Genomic DNA, 14,316 nt, shown 5'->3' on the forward strand with positions numbered 1-14,316 from the left:
ATTTCCCATTCCTATGCACCCCCCCCCCCCTACTTCTATTCAATGATGACTCCATTCTTAGTGGCAATACCAGATTGGGACATAGGAAAGTCATATTTGCAGGATTGACTGCCGCTAAAAAGACTATAATACATTCTTGGTTTTCCCCAGACATCCCATCGGCAAAAGAATGGCTAAACCATTTTAGAGACATTGCTCTTTTAGAAAGGTCATTGGCTGTTATACATAAAGCACGAGCATCTACCGTGCAGGCCTGGGATGCTCTTATCGGTTCTCTTTCTGACATAACTTTGCTTGCTCGCATATAAGGTGTTACTGTGAATTATGTTTTCTGACTGCAAGACTCTCCTCACATAGGTCATCTAATGCAATGGGCTCCCACTGGTGAGTCAGGATTTTTTTTTTTGCTTACTTTATCTTTGATGGATTTGAATCTTTAATGGCAGGGCGATGGCACTATGTTTGTAATTTAATGTTCAAAATGTTCAATAAAAAGTTTGTCACAAAAAAAAAACTCATGTAAAAAAAAAGTAAACTGCAATGTAAAAGTACATAAACTGCTGTTTGCATTGTTGTATTATTATGTTAATAATGGAAATAAAAAACTAAATTTTCAGAAATATATTGTGATATCTTGTAGTACTTGAACGCCGAAATGGCCCTCCTACAAGATGGCAATACCAGTAGTGGCCCCCAGCTAATCTGAGTTTGAGGCCCCTGGTTCAGGCAGTCATCAGCTTACTAAAATATTCATCGAGATCCAAAAGCTAGAGTTTCCTGGGATCCTAATGGTCATGCAACTTCAATGTTTTTCCATATCTTGGCTCAAAGGTGTAGGTTTGTATTATGCAGACACAATCAGAGAAGAGTATTTGTCTGAAAAATAAGACTAATAAGGCTATTATTTGCTCCACTGAAACATAGCCTCATGTTCATTTCCAGAGAATATCTTTAAAACTCTTTGCTGGGGCCCTACCTGTAAGTTCAAATCAGCAGACGACTCACATTTTGTTCAAATAAAGTTAGCATGCTGCTATCTTATCCTACAGTAGCCGCACCTAAAGGGAGCAGGGCAGAACTCTGATGTGTTTAACTGGGGATTCAGATTGCAGTGCCACACAGCCTTAACTGACCTCAATCTAAAGTGCACCAGGGAGAGCTTTTAAAGATGAGGCTCTGATTACAACTTCTGTAACACCAGTGGACACACAGCCTTGAGGAATACAGGCTGGCCAAGTAGCTATGATGATAATACAGCATGGAGGTTTCTGGGACATTTTCTTTGACTTTTTATTTGTTCATTAATCCAACTGAAGAGTTAGAAAGCAACTGGTGTCTGTTAGTTTGATGCTTCTATCAAAACAAATATCACCTCCCTGTGAGTACCTGATCTGGTGGAAAGCTAAGCTATTCATGCAAATGCAAAACCATCTCTGTCATTCGACAGAGTTTGCCCTGTTTTCCCACGTGGATGCACAGAGCAGAGAGATGGAGAGCACTTTCAATTTGATTAAGAGGCTTAAAAATCCAAGCTAATTAGAATTAGAGTGAAAAAAGTATTGAATCCAAAGGTGGTGCTAAGAGTCCCATTGGACAGTAGTTTGGAGGTAAGGAGGACTTAAGACTGAGGCTGTCCAAAGATAAAGAGAAATCATTTCTGTTGTCAGAGTGATACGGCTGTCTGATTCTGACTATTTCTTTGTCCTGGCACTTTAGTGGGTAGTATACCTCTGCATTAAACATCCCATGATGAAAGGGCAATGGCGTTTAAATATTATTCACTTACACTGGCAAGTCATTTTACAATGTAGTGATAAAGTGCATTAAGGAATGGTGTTAATGGCACTAAATGCATTTAACAGATGTGGTATATGGTCATTTAAACGGGATAGAATGACAGGCATTGAGCAGACTCTGGTCCCCCACATTACATGTGCTGTTGTTGAAATATGTACTTGTGTGCCTGCATGTATGTATGTAGCCAGAGTGAACCTTAAGGCCGCAGGCAACGGGAAGGTCATCTGAAAACACTGAGCTTGTGCAACCCTGAGGCCATATACATCACATTTCCCACACTTCACTTCCCCAGCAAAGAGCTGTAGAACCTAATGGATCCATACAGGACAGGCCTCCTTCAGGCATTATCTAGCTGAGGACTCAATCTCAGGGAAATCAGGGAACTATGATGGAAAGGCATAAAAATAGACTGCATATGCTTCTGGATGTAGTGGATGTAGAGGGGGAGGTGACGGGGGGTTGGAGCATACAAAGGTAAAGCCAAAGTGATTTTAAATATAGAAAAAACAAGCTGCATGGAAGAAGTGTAAAGATAGTGCCACTGTAAATAAATATAGCCACATCTTCAAGTCCTCTAACAAAATGAAAATGATAATTCAGGTTTATTACAACCTGAATCTTAATTTCATAACTTTATCCATTACTCACTGTGAGTAACTGCTACGGTAACAGTTCATTGGAGGTTAACAAGTAAGCATGCCTGAGTCACACATTGCACTGGCCTGGGATCAGTTTATTGCTCAAGGGCACTTTGACATGTGGACAAGACGAGCCAGGGATTGAATCAGCAACCCTGTGATCAATGGACCTCTGCTCTAACATTGTGGCTAACATGGGGGTTTGTTTAAACCAGATCGTCTGAGAACTCATGTTTCTTATCCCATCTGATTTCTATTTGTTTCTAGATATCACAAATGAATTTGGTAGGTGCAATAAATTATTCGTTATAGGAAGGATGGCCAAAACAATGAAAAGAAACTCATAAACTGTAATCACCCTTTAATGAAGTCATGTTTTGTGTCAGTTTTTGATTTGGTGTATTTTTATTCACACTGTTTAGGCAAATTGGGACCCTAGCTTACCCTAGCCTAGTTTTGATTTTTGTTTTGTTTTTTTGCAATTGAAATTCTGCATTTATACTTTTTACAACACACATGATGAAATGTTGCACTTTCTTTGAAATGACCCACCTTCAGCTTCCATGCCATGTTATTTTTATTGTGTTTCAACACAATGCTCATTAATATTAATACCGATATCCATCCTAGTGAAAAGTTCTTACACAACGCTTAAAAATTTCCTTCATCTTCAGAGTTGTGACCAAGTTGCAAGGTCAGTCTGAGCCAAACAAACAAACTTTCCTCCTTCCCTCTCTCTCTCTCTCCTGTTACTATCCATCCATCAGTCTAGGGAAGTGCTAAAACTACTTACTGTACACAGTTATGCACTGTGATAAAACATTATGGATGTCCCCAGACAGGCTGTGCCCTCTGCGGCCCTCTAACCAACAGCTGACAACAGTCATTACCCTCTTTGCCTCCCAGCTGCTATTCTGTCGGCAGCATAAACACCAGAGCCCAGTTCAGTGTGGCAGACACTCTCATTGAACAAGTCTCTTGCCTAATGTGGCCATGATAGTCCAAACAGCTTAAGGCCTGCATTTATGATCAGGGGGAGGAAGAAAAACATATCATGTAAATCCCTTATGTTGAGGCAGTGAGGTTTGCCTTTTTTGGTCTATTTTGGAGCTGAATGGAGTAAATTTAGATCCTATACATGGCTTTTCTCAAGGTTATCAATCACAGTTTCACTTCCACCTCAGCCTGTTCTTCCTCACATCACACTCCTCCAGCCCCTCCCTAGCCCACCCTCAGTGTCTGTCAAAAAGAACTGGAGTGGGCGCCTGCATGGAGCTACGTAAAGCCTTTCCCCTTTCTTTCCCCGAAGCTTTATTACCAGTGGCACACCACAATTGGGCACTGATCCCCAGCGAGGCACTGTGTGGTTTTTCAGGGAGCAGGAAACTCATCACGGCAATAAATTGTGAGCATCAGCAGTCTTCGCCCAGCCCTGCCGTTTCGCCCCGGCTCAGAAGCCCCGCAAAGTGCTGATTCAGGGCGAAGGCAGAGCGCAGGCAGTGGCGGAGTTCACCACCAGCAGGCTCTCCATCACTTTGACAGCTCAATAAAAACCAGTGTAAACTATTAATTGGATCATTAATTATTGATGCTGTTTTTACTACAATTCAAGGGGCAAGAGCAGAAAAGAGGCAGGGGTGAAACACTGTGCATGTTTAAACATAGTCGCCATGCTAGGAAGGTGATACAGTGACATGTTAAAGCCTTCGTGGAAGCAGATCTTGAAACAGGAACTTATATTCTAAAACAAAATGCTGAACTAACTTGTCTTATTCAGCAAAACACACATATCCCATCAAGGTATAAAACTTAAAACTAATAAGAATATTTTTTGAATATCCAGCTTGAGGGCACAGACTTAAATCCCGACAGACTTACAGAGGAGCAAAAACTGATCTCAAAAGCCTTTAATGAGGATGTAACTTAGGCTGTCCCTACACAATGTCCACCTCTCTACTGTAGTTAGCCAGCCAGCCTCTCCGTTTCTGTCCATTCGGCACTATTATGAGACTGCATGTCAGGGGAATCAATAAAGAAGAAAACACAGGGAGAGGACCATTGCGATAAATCAGTCTCCAGCGCTCGCAGGCACAAGCCAGGCCCATTACAGCTGGCACACCCTCTCTCCTCCAGTCTCCTCCTCCCCCCACTCTCCCCTCCTCCTTATCCCATCAAGCCCGCCTCCTTCCTCAGCAGCACCCTCAGGGTATCAGAGATTTGAGAGCATGACATGCACCCTGCTTGGCCTGCTGTTACACACCCATCTCCCGGCCTAGTCAAGCTGAGTGCACAAACCCCAAGACGCTGACAGACCACATATGGCCAAAAGGTGCTTTCTGCCCTGTTTTTCGTCTCTCTCCTGCTCTGGCCTCACATGCAATAACAGTTGATGTTCTTTGCTGAGCTGCTCTTGCTTTTTTTTCTGCCTATTCCTTCTTCTGATGAGGCAAAGCGCTCTGTACGGTTGCTAATCAACAACTGCTTGGTTTGCATGGTATAATAGATGCAGGGAGATGCCTTTCCTTGATTGGCTTCAGCTCTTTGTACAGAAAGGTGGATGTGAATCATGATTGCTGTCTTTTGAGGAGCATTAAAATCACCTGTGCAACCTGTTTCAGCTTTAATATATCTATGCCAATTTCATAGTCATGCTAAATTTGTCCCATTTGTAAACTCTGCCAAAACATTTTTTTATTTTTTTTATTTTTTTTATTTTTTTGCTGTTATCATTGACTGAATGCAGACTGAACCATTTATCAGACTTCCTGCATGCACCATATCACAGCAGCCTTAATTATGTCATAAATTAATGAAACTGCCAATTATACCTAAATAAAGACCAAAGATAGCTCCTCATAATCATCTGTCCCAGGATGTTCTGTAGCTAGCTGTAGGAAAGTTATACTTATTCAGGTCAACAGTTCAAGTTTGTCCTTTGTTTTTCCTCTCTCTCCTACGCAGGTTGACCCTTGGAGGAGGCAGACAGAGGCAGACAGAAACAACACAAACTCTGACCCTAAAAACAGCCAGCTTCTCTCCCTATTTTTGTTCCATGGCTACCTGGAAACCTGGAAACTCCCACATCAATAATGTAGCACTGGTGCCGGGCTACTTCCTTTAGTGAGGAGAACAGTTACATAACAGAGCAGACCAACTGAATTCCTCCCCTCTCTTCTAGTTTAAACATTTTGAGCATGTGGCAGGCGCTTTGGTCTACTGCTTCAAAAGCAAACTGTGTTACTGTACTATTCTCCTTCCTATATCTTTTATTCCTCCATCTGTCAACTGAGCCTCCTCCTTTCTTTGTGTTTAGTGCCTTTAACATTTCTAAGGTAAAAGCCTCTATAATTACAGGTTTGACAACAAAATCAATTTGCAATTACGACAACTGTCAACCAGGTGGAGCAGTAAAGAAGCTAACAGCCTAAACAATTGCTTTTGATGTTGATTCTATGCAAAGTGGCATTTAATTCAGTCACTCTGACTGTTTGCTTGCCAGTGCACGTTTATAGACTTGGACAAGTGCGCTTGTGTCTCCAAGCCGGTAGGACATTTGCCATAAGCAATCTGATGTCCATTTCTATTTTCCTGTTGTAGTTAAACATCAGGACAGACCAGGCTGAGCCAATACCTAACATGCCACTTCCATTAGGTACACTGAAGTAAAATGGACCCACTGTGTGAAGACACAACTCACAATATTGTTTCAATGTTTGAACAGTCTTTGGGTACTGACAGTTGAAATAAAACTTGTTGTGCTATTTTTTAAAAATCAACAGTAGAACATGCAGTGAATAACCCTAAAACTACAGCTGCGTGTATGGGTCAATAAACCCAGAGCAGAGACGTGTCTTTTTTTAATCATTCACCCCCAACCACCACCAACCACCATCAGTTTCTGCTTGCTGCCCCACTGGACTGGACATAAATCCTGTTACCACTTTGTAATGGTCCACTGTACCAGGAATGATATCATCACTGAGGTACAGGTGGTAACTAAACAGTATAGAGGTCAAGAAGTCAAGGCTCACAGAGGAGGTACAGTATACAGCAGGAAAACATATAATCACCCTCTTCTCTTTTACTTTTTGCTAATAACATCCATTTGTATGCAGCAGCGATGATATAAAACTACTCAATAAAATAAGCTCAGCTCACCTTGTTTCACCAGACACCCACACCCCAAACCTCGGCCTGTCAGTTATACAACACTGTCAGACACTAACAGACTGATCATGTGAAGCAGCTAGGGTAGGATCTGGTCAATTGTGCCAGAAGATCACAGCAAAAGGAGAAGGCCTTGAGAGCAGTAGCTTTACATTCGTTAACATCGCAGCCATACACATAAACACCCATCCACACTGAAACATATCTGACAGGCTCATTAGCACACGAGCCTCCTCCTCAAAGGCACCAGCGCTGTTAGAAAAGATCCATTGATACATAGTACATAATGCTTTGCTCATCTGCAAGGCTCATTTTTTTCAGTTTTTAGAGATTTGTTCTAAAAATGCTAGGATTTTATGAAAATCAGATTTGGTAGTATTGATGTTTGTAACAGACTTTGAGATGTTGTCAAAAAATTTAGAAAAAAAGTTGATATTTTTCTTGAAAAAAATGAGCCCTACACATACAAATACACATAGAAACATAGAAAGAGACAAACCACATGTAGAGACTGTAGACTGGGGGTTATATTTGAGTCAACAGCCGCACTCAATAAACAAGAGACAGCAACAATAATAAATTACAGTTAATGAAATCTGTCTTTCTTAACAACAACATTATGTCAGTAATCATAGAAAAGGATGGTTTTATAATTGCATAAAATGCATCTAAGAAATGTGCACTTGTATAAAGCAATGTTAAATTAAGCCATCTATACACAGAGCAGAAAGAGAGTACACTGATTGAGGTTGTTAGTGTGTGTGGCTCCTACCTTTCTCACTGACTGACTCACTCTCTATCTCCACATCCTCACAGCTGGTGTACTCTGGTGTTGTGGCCAGCTCCTCCTCCGAGCTGCTCAGCGACACCTGCCGCATCTTTCCTCCCTTTTTGGTTTTGTGGGGCTTAGGGGGTGGCGGGCGCACCGACTCAGACTGGTCTGAGCTGAGAGAGTCGTTCCTCAACATGCTCTCCATCTTCTCCCTCTTGGTCTTTCGGACAGCCGAACTGGGGTCCAAGTGGTGTTGCTGCCTCCTCATGGGATCTCCTCCTACGCCCAGGTCACCTCTCCGCAGGTCCCCAGATCGGTCGCCGAGCACAGGGCTACGGTGCGGTGTTGGGGGGCTGTGGTTGGTTCTATGGCCTCCAAGGCCAGGACCCATTGGCCCAGGGGAGGAACGGTCGACAGAGTAGGAGCGCTCTCCCACCATTGGCGGCCGGCGCTCGGTGAGATGCTGACGAGACAGCCGGATGGGGCCTGGGTCATCCTGCTCTGTGTAGGCCAGGGAGACATCACTATGGCGGCGCTCGTGCCTGAGGCGTCCTACCTCAGCGTGCATCCTCATCTGCTCCTCGTAGGGCTGCGGTTTAACAGGATAGCGTGCCAGGTTGGGGTCGCTGCGATAGCGCGCCTGGAACTCCTCCTGCCGTTGCCGCTGGAGGTCATACTCACTGGGTGGTCCATCTAGCTCCTGGTCCAGCGGGTATTCCTGGGAGTGCCAGCGTCCGGGGCCCCGCCGGTCCCGATAGCCCATCCGTGCCGCATCCACATCTGGGTACATGTGTGGGCCCCGCGGAGCCCGCCGAGGGTCCCCATCCCCATAGTCAGACGGTGATCTGGGCATGCCGCCGTCCGTCGGGGCATACTGTGAGTGGTCGCCCCCCTCCCTTTGGTCGTATTTTTGGTTTGGATCCCTGGATGCAGATGGGCTTCGTTTCCTGTAGATATAAGAGAGGACAACAAACCAGTGGGATTTAGTGGGTGGTCATCTTTGAACTGGATGTCTTTTAATGTACATGATACATCTTGGTTTATTTGTAAGCCTGATAAAAATCATGTGACGTCTGTGTATGCATGCTGATACTGCTTAATTAAATTTCCAGTGAGCATACAGTGTGTCTGCCTGTGCACAGGTTAAAGTGTGATGTATCAGTCAGACATGAGCCTCAAAGGGCTTCATCACACATCTCAGTGCAACTCTGCTGAGGCTGAAGCCTCCAGTCTGTAGTCTACAGCTTCACTTTACTTTGCCCTGCACTGCATAGGCTTCAGTCGCTGTCAAAACCTGATTAGAACCTGCTCTGTCTCTGTCACACACACATACACAGAAAGAGATACAGAGAAATGGGACTAAGCAGCAGGATGCAGCACCACTCCCTCTTCTCACTGCAAACGCCTCTATAGGCTCCATAACATGGCTGACGAATCAGTCTTAACGAAGACAAAGTTGTATCTACTATTTGACTCTTTAAGTGCCAATATTTCATTTTCATTTTGATAGCAGCTGATTACTTTGTTGATGCAGGTGCTTAAATCATCATCATTTGCAATGTGTATGTGCGCGCCATAGTGTGTGTGTGTGTATGTGCGCGCGTGCGCGCAAGGGGAGAGAGATGAGGAACCAGACAGTGTACTGAGAGTAGTGCGCTGATAAATGATTCAGAGTTTCACAGATTGTATCTGTGTGCACAGTACAATGGACATGAAGGGATGTGGGGACCATAACAGCATGTCTGAATTTATTAACCTCAGTGAAAGGTGTCCATTAATCTATCTCATCACCTTTTCCTTTAGGTGAAAACATCTAACGTCACTTACAAAACATTAAAATACACACTTATTAAGGACTGTGTATTTTAAAATCATATCATTAAACTCATACTTTTACTCTTTCTTTCAAACATTGTCTGAAATATAGTGACCTGGTTTTGACAAAATAGAATAGTCCTCTTTGTTACAAGAATGGAGAGAAGCAAAATCTAAAAAAAAAACACAATTACGTTGGAAATAAGGTGAAAATAACTTGCTAATATGGATATTTCCAAGTATGGTTACAGTCAGGAGCCCCATATTTCTAAAATTAGCTATCAATCATTTTATCATTGTCCAACTGTCAGAAAAGAACCCAGGCAGGAAGTGGATGAAAAGCCTGGAGGAGGCTAACTGTGCGTTAATGCATTTATTCTTTTGTTGAGAATCAATTATTCATAAGCCACTTTTCTCCTACATTTCTCCCACTTTTCCTCCAAAATAATAATGACATTTTGGTAAGGAAAAAGCTCTGTGAAGCATCCTTTTAATTTTGTACGGGACAACTTTCCATAAATTTCAAAGAGCTCATAAATCATTGCTGCCAACCTTGCACATTGGCCAAGGTAAGGAAACCTCACGTGTGATTGGCTGATTTACTGAACCACAGAGGAGGTTTGGTCTCTGCCTACTGGATCACACACGATTCAGGTTAGTTTGAGTTTAATAAATGTACAGTAGAATAGATATCAGCGCTGTGGTGAGGCACATGTGGGAAAGAAGCTTTTTGTGTTCTCTGTGTTGGATTTCTATGATCTACAACACTGAATAGTCCTGTTAAAGTGGGTGTCAGCTTAAAAGAGAGACATAATGATGTTTGAGTTAAAATGTGGACTGCAAGAAAGGCCAGAACTTAAGCAATAGTGTTGTACAAAATGTGTATTTCAGCAAAACTAGTACATAATTTTTAAAAAGTAAAAAATATTTACTTGATAGCAGAGGACATAGTAACGTAATTAATTGGTCAAGACAAATCCTAAATAGACAGCAAAATTCCTACAATTTATTGAGTTAGTAAACTATTGATTAATTCAATATTTGTAGAGCTGCACTGATCAATATTTTTATTTTAACAACTAATCAAATAATGTATATTTGAAAGGGATTGCACATTGGGATGACAGTTATCACCTAACTCTGTAGTTCCCCTTAGCTCTAAAATATATTTAAGCATCTTTTGTTCAATGATTTAACATTTAGAAGCTAAAGAGACATTTTCCTCCTATTCTGACTTACCAGATGTGGACTGTTGGTATAAGCCTGCCATTGGCCAACTGCTTCACTTCAGTCTGTGTTACCGCTTTCAAAATCCCAGATCACTAGAACGACAACCTCCAAGCTAGCGACCAACACGCTGAAAATGGAAAGTTAGCCTGACCCTCACTTGGTCACTAATGGTACAAACAGAAACAAGCGAGCAGTTGTTACCTTTTCTTCTGCAGGCATTTAGCTGTTGTAATGCCAGGGCTGGGCACTGTGGAGATACTGTAGGTCTGGCTATGCAAAACTATTTCTCTCAAAAACTGGTAGAGACCAAAATGGAGCTAAAAGGAGAATGAATATTTGACTTGTTGGATTGCAGCTGAAAGCTAATTTTGCTCCATGACTGCTAGATAACTAAGCAGAAAACAGTCATTGTTTTGTTTGTAGCTTTGTAGCTTGCCACCAATGGCCAGACAAATGTCTCTTTAAATGTTATGACATAAAGATATTTTTCAAATTTAAACTATAAGGGCTATTTTAATTAATTGAATCATAATTGAATGAAATGATTCCGTTGTAATGCAAAAGGACTGACAGCACTACTTATACTGTGCATTAATATCTTAGTGCAGCTCTATGCAACTTTTAGCCAATTACACAGGTGACATAAGGCAAAAATAAAACATAAGACTGATTCACTCAATAGTGAATTGACTCATGAAAGTACTTCACAATATTCACAATATTCCATTGTAAATACCAGGTATATGGAAGGTTTTTCCAAAGAAAAAATTACATTGGAAGTACTCCACTCTTGATAAGGTTGACACCACATGACTCTGAACAGTCAAGGAAAATGCTACAAGCTACTACATTGCTTCATCAATAGCAAATCCAAGGTAAAAGATTTCCCCACAAATTCACTGATGTGGGTTTCAAAAAAACATCCTAGCGCCATTGACACAGTGGAAACATGCACACAGCAAAACAAGACTAATGGACTTTAATGAACACATCTTTATTTGCAGCAAAGACCTAGATAAAGTCTTTGTGATACAGCAATGTAGCTCACACTGACCTCTCCCTCCTGCTCCACATCAAAACAAATGCCTCCAATCACCTTAGCATCCAAACACAGCCTCACTAGTGATTCAGATACAACTGGAGAAACACATGAGGGTTGCTGCATTATTCATGATCTGCTTCTGGACACTAAGTGAGCAGCGCTTCATTCACAAATCCAAAGTGAAGCGGCAGCAGAAATTATATGCTGGAGTAGGGGACAGGCGCTGTGACTTAGATGGGAGAAAATGTGGAGTCGGGGATGGGGGAGTGTGTGACAAGCATGAGAAACATCTCTTTATAGTCACTTCATGAGGGATCTTGTTAGGTGTGCGCTTGTATATGGGTGTGTGTGCTCACTTATACATGCCATCACGTTTGTTGCTGTGTCTCCGTTTTATGTGGCATGCACTGGCTGCCTATGAAAGGCTTCACTTTGGCTCTAGGCATGTCCTCAGGGATTCAGGCTAATGTTCCCTCTGGGATGTTGTCTTGAAATCCTACACCCTGAACACACACGTACATAGAACATGCGCATAGCAACTACAACAAACATTAACAAAGTGCCCTTTGACAAGCTCTAACTCATCTTGGCACAAGTATCACATTTCCCTGCTCCCGTTTAGCCCTTTATGTCCTTCCTGTCCAAACAGAGAAATGTCTATGGCAGCTAGCAAGCAAGCTAACAACAACACTCCAAATCTCCAGCAGCATCTGCATCATGATGCTAACGCTGCCAGCCCTAAACCTGCCTTCGGTAAGTACAACAGAGTGGTGGCGTAGCACTAAATTTTGTACTGTGCATTATTCCCCCATTGTTCCAGCTGCCACTGCTACTGTAATAGCCTCTCTGCAGATACCTCTGAGCTCTCCATAGCTCTGCCATGACACACTCTGCTGATCTTAAATTTACATTCCATCCCCAGTGGCACAGACACAGATAGAGAGGGGGGAGACAAAACATGAAAAGGGGGAAAAGGGCCAGATCATGTGAATTAAAACAAGCTAAAAAAATAAAGAGAGGAAGATGTCAGCTAACTGCATCCTATAGCTAAACATGCAGCTGGTGTACATGGTGCATTCAGCCATGCTTGTCAGGCTCAAGCATGAAGTGGCAGGATGGGACACCATAAGATCGTGATGCCTGTGATGCTGCGCAGAGGCCTGGCTGCTGCATTGATTGAGTCACGAACCACACGGTGACGTACTCCCTTCATCACATGCCCTTATATAGCAAGATGCGTGTGTGATGTCACCACAGACATAGCACTGAGCTGCAGCACAGGCCGTATGGTGTGCAGCAGATCGGCTCGCAGTGAATCATTCTAACAGGACGACAATGGAGAGGCATTTTCATTGTCTGCATGCTACAGTGGGAATACAGGGTTCTGTACATTTCTGCTGTGGGAATAACAGCAGCCCTCGTTACTCCTGTTGTCCTCTTCTGAGCTATCTATAGAAATCCTCTGCTGTGACAGTGTTTGAAGTACAAGGCCTCATTCAGCTGGCGACAAGGACGGAGATGAGAGTGGTGACAGTGATCTCACTACATGACTGGAACAAGGACTTGTATGGGGAATAAAAGATTTTGGTGATTTGTGAGTAAGAAAAAGTATCATTGACCAAAAGCAAAGTGATGTACAAAGCATGTCTGTGGTACAGAGAGATAAATCAGAAAGGACACAGGCATCTCTAAGATGATGCGTAAACATGGCCTCTGTTTTGCTTTCACCACAGCCTTGTACACCTCGAATGCTCTAAAGGTAATTCCAATATTATAATCATCTCTTTAAAGTACACTCTCCTTATCAAAAGCAGCATGATGTATCAAATCCATGGCTCACAAAAATCATAGGATTACACTATGGCCCCAAAAGATTAAAAAGTGTGACCCTAAAAGATTACAAGTGACCTGACATGCTTGCCATGATAAAACCTTTATATGCTGTTATTTTCCTGCAACACGACACAAAAACCAATTGGTGAAATTCCCTGTACACAGTGGTGAAATGAGAAATGGGTCTGTCTGTGGTGAGGCTGTCCCACTCACTGTGCCTCATAAGATGTGTTCCTGCTCTGACCTACTGACAGAATCCGATCAGAAACTTCCATAGCCAGAGCCCAGTTCCCATGCTGCAAATGGACTAGATTGTCTAACTGTGTCATTCTCTTAGCCTGGCTGTGTTTGTAACACTACCTCAGTCGTATGATGAAAGGCACGAGATCAAGCAGGAAGCCCCTGTGGTCGCAAATCATTAACATTTGATGTGGTTTTACGATAAAGGAAAGGTTATCATACATGCAATTAAACAGAGCATGGGCAACACACAAGCTAGTGATAAATTGATTTGCACTTCAGGCTTTAAACTCAAAAGCCATTATTAGCAACCATCACTTTCAAACAGTCCATGATCTTTATGCCATACTAGTGATGTACAATACTGACTAAAATGATAATCAATCCTTTGCTCAATGCTGGGATCATGATTATTTAGCACATAACTCATCCATCTATGGTTCAAAAATGATGTTTTTAAAGAACTTCAACACAACAAAAATTGTATTGGCTTTCATATCCCATTGAATACAATTAGAAACAACACCAATATAAACAAATTACAGCACCACATACAGTAGACCGTTGTATTACAGTTGCAGGCTGCTTGTGTAGTAATAATGCTCTAATCACTGTCTATTTGGAAAGCTTGGAGAAGATAATCACAGTACAGTGTGTTCAAATGCCTTGTGAATCACAAAACAGACTGTGATTGTGAATATAGGATTAATTTTGCCTCCCTATCTCATTCTGTCTACCTTTCTCTCCTCTTCTTCTCCTCTCACAGCTACTCTAATGACAAA

At 42.3% G+C, this 14,316-nt stretch overlaps 1 protein-coding gene across 1 annotated transcript in view; it reads right to left on the reverse strand.

The window, feature by feature from the left end:
* rims2a (regulating synaptic membrane exocytosis 2a) overlaps positions 1–14,316 on the reverse strand; it is a 148,266-nt gene that overhangs the window by 67,358 nt on the left and 66,592 nt on the right. Inside the window, 1 exon segment of the mRNA XM_073485080.1 lies at positions 7,375–8,321. Within this exon segment, the coding sequence (XP_073341181.1) occupies positions 7,375–8,321 (947 nt within the window).

Source organism: Pagrus major, chromosome 17 (genome assembly GCF_040436345.1).
Source record: "Pagrus major chromosome 17, Pma_NU_1.0".
NCBI lineage: Eukaryota > Metazoa > Chordata > Actinopteri > Spariformes > Sparidae > Pagrus > Pagrus major.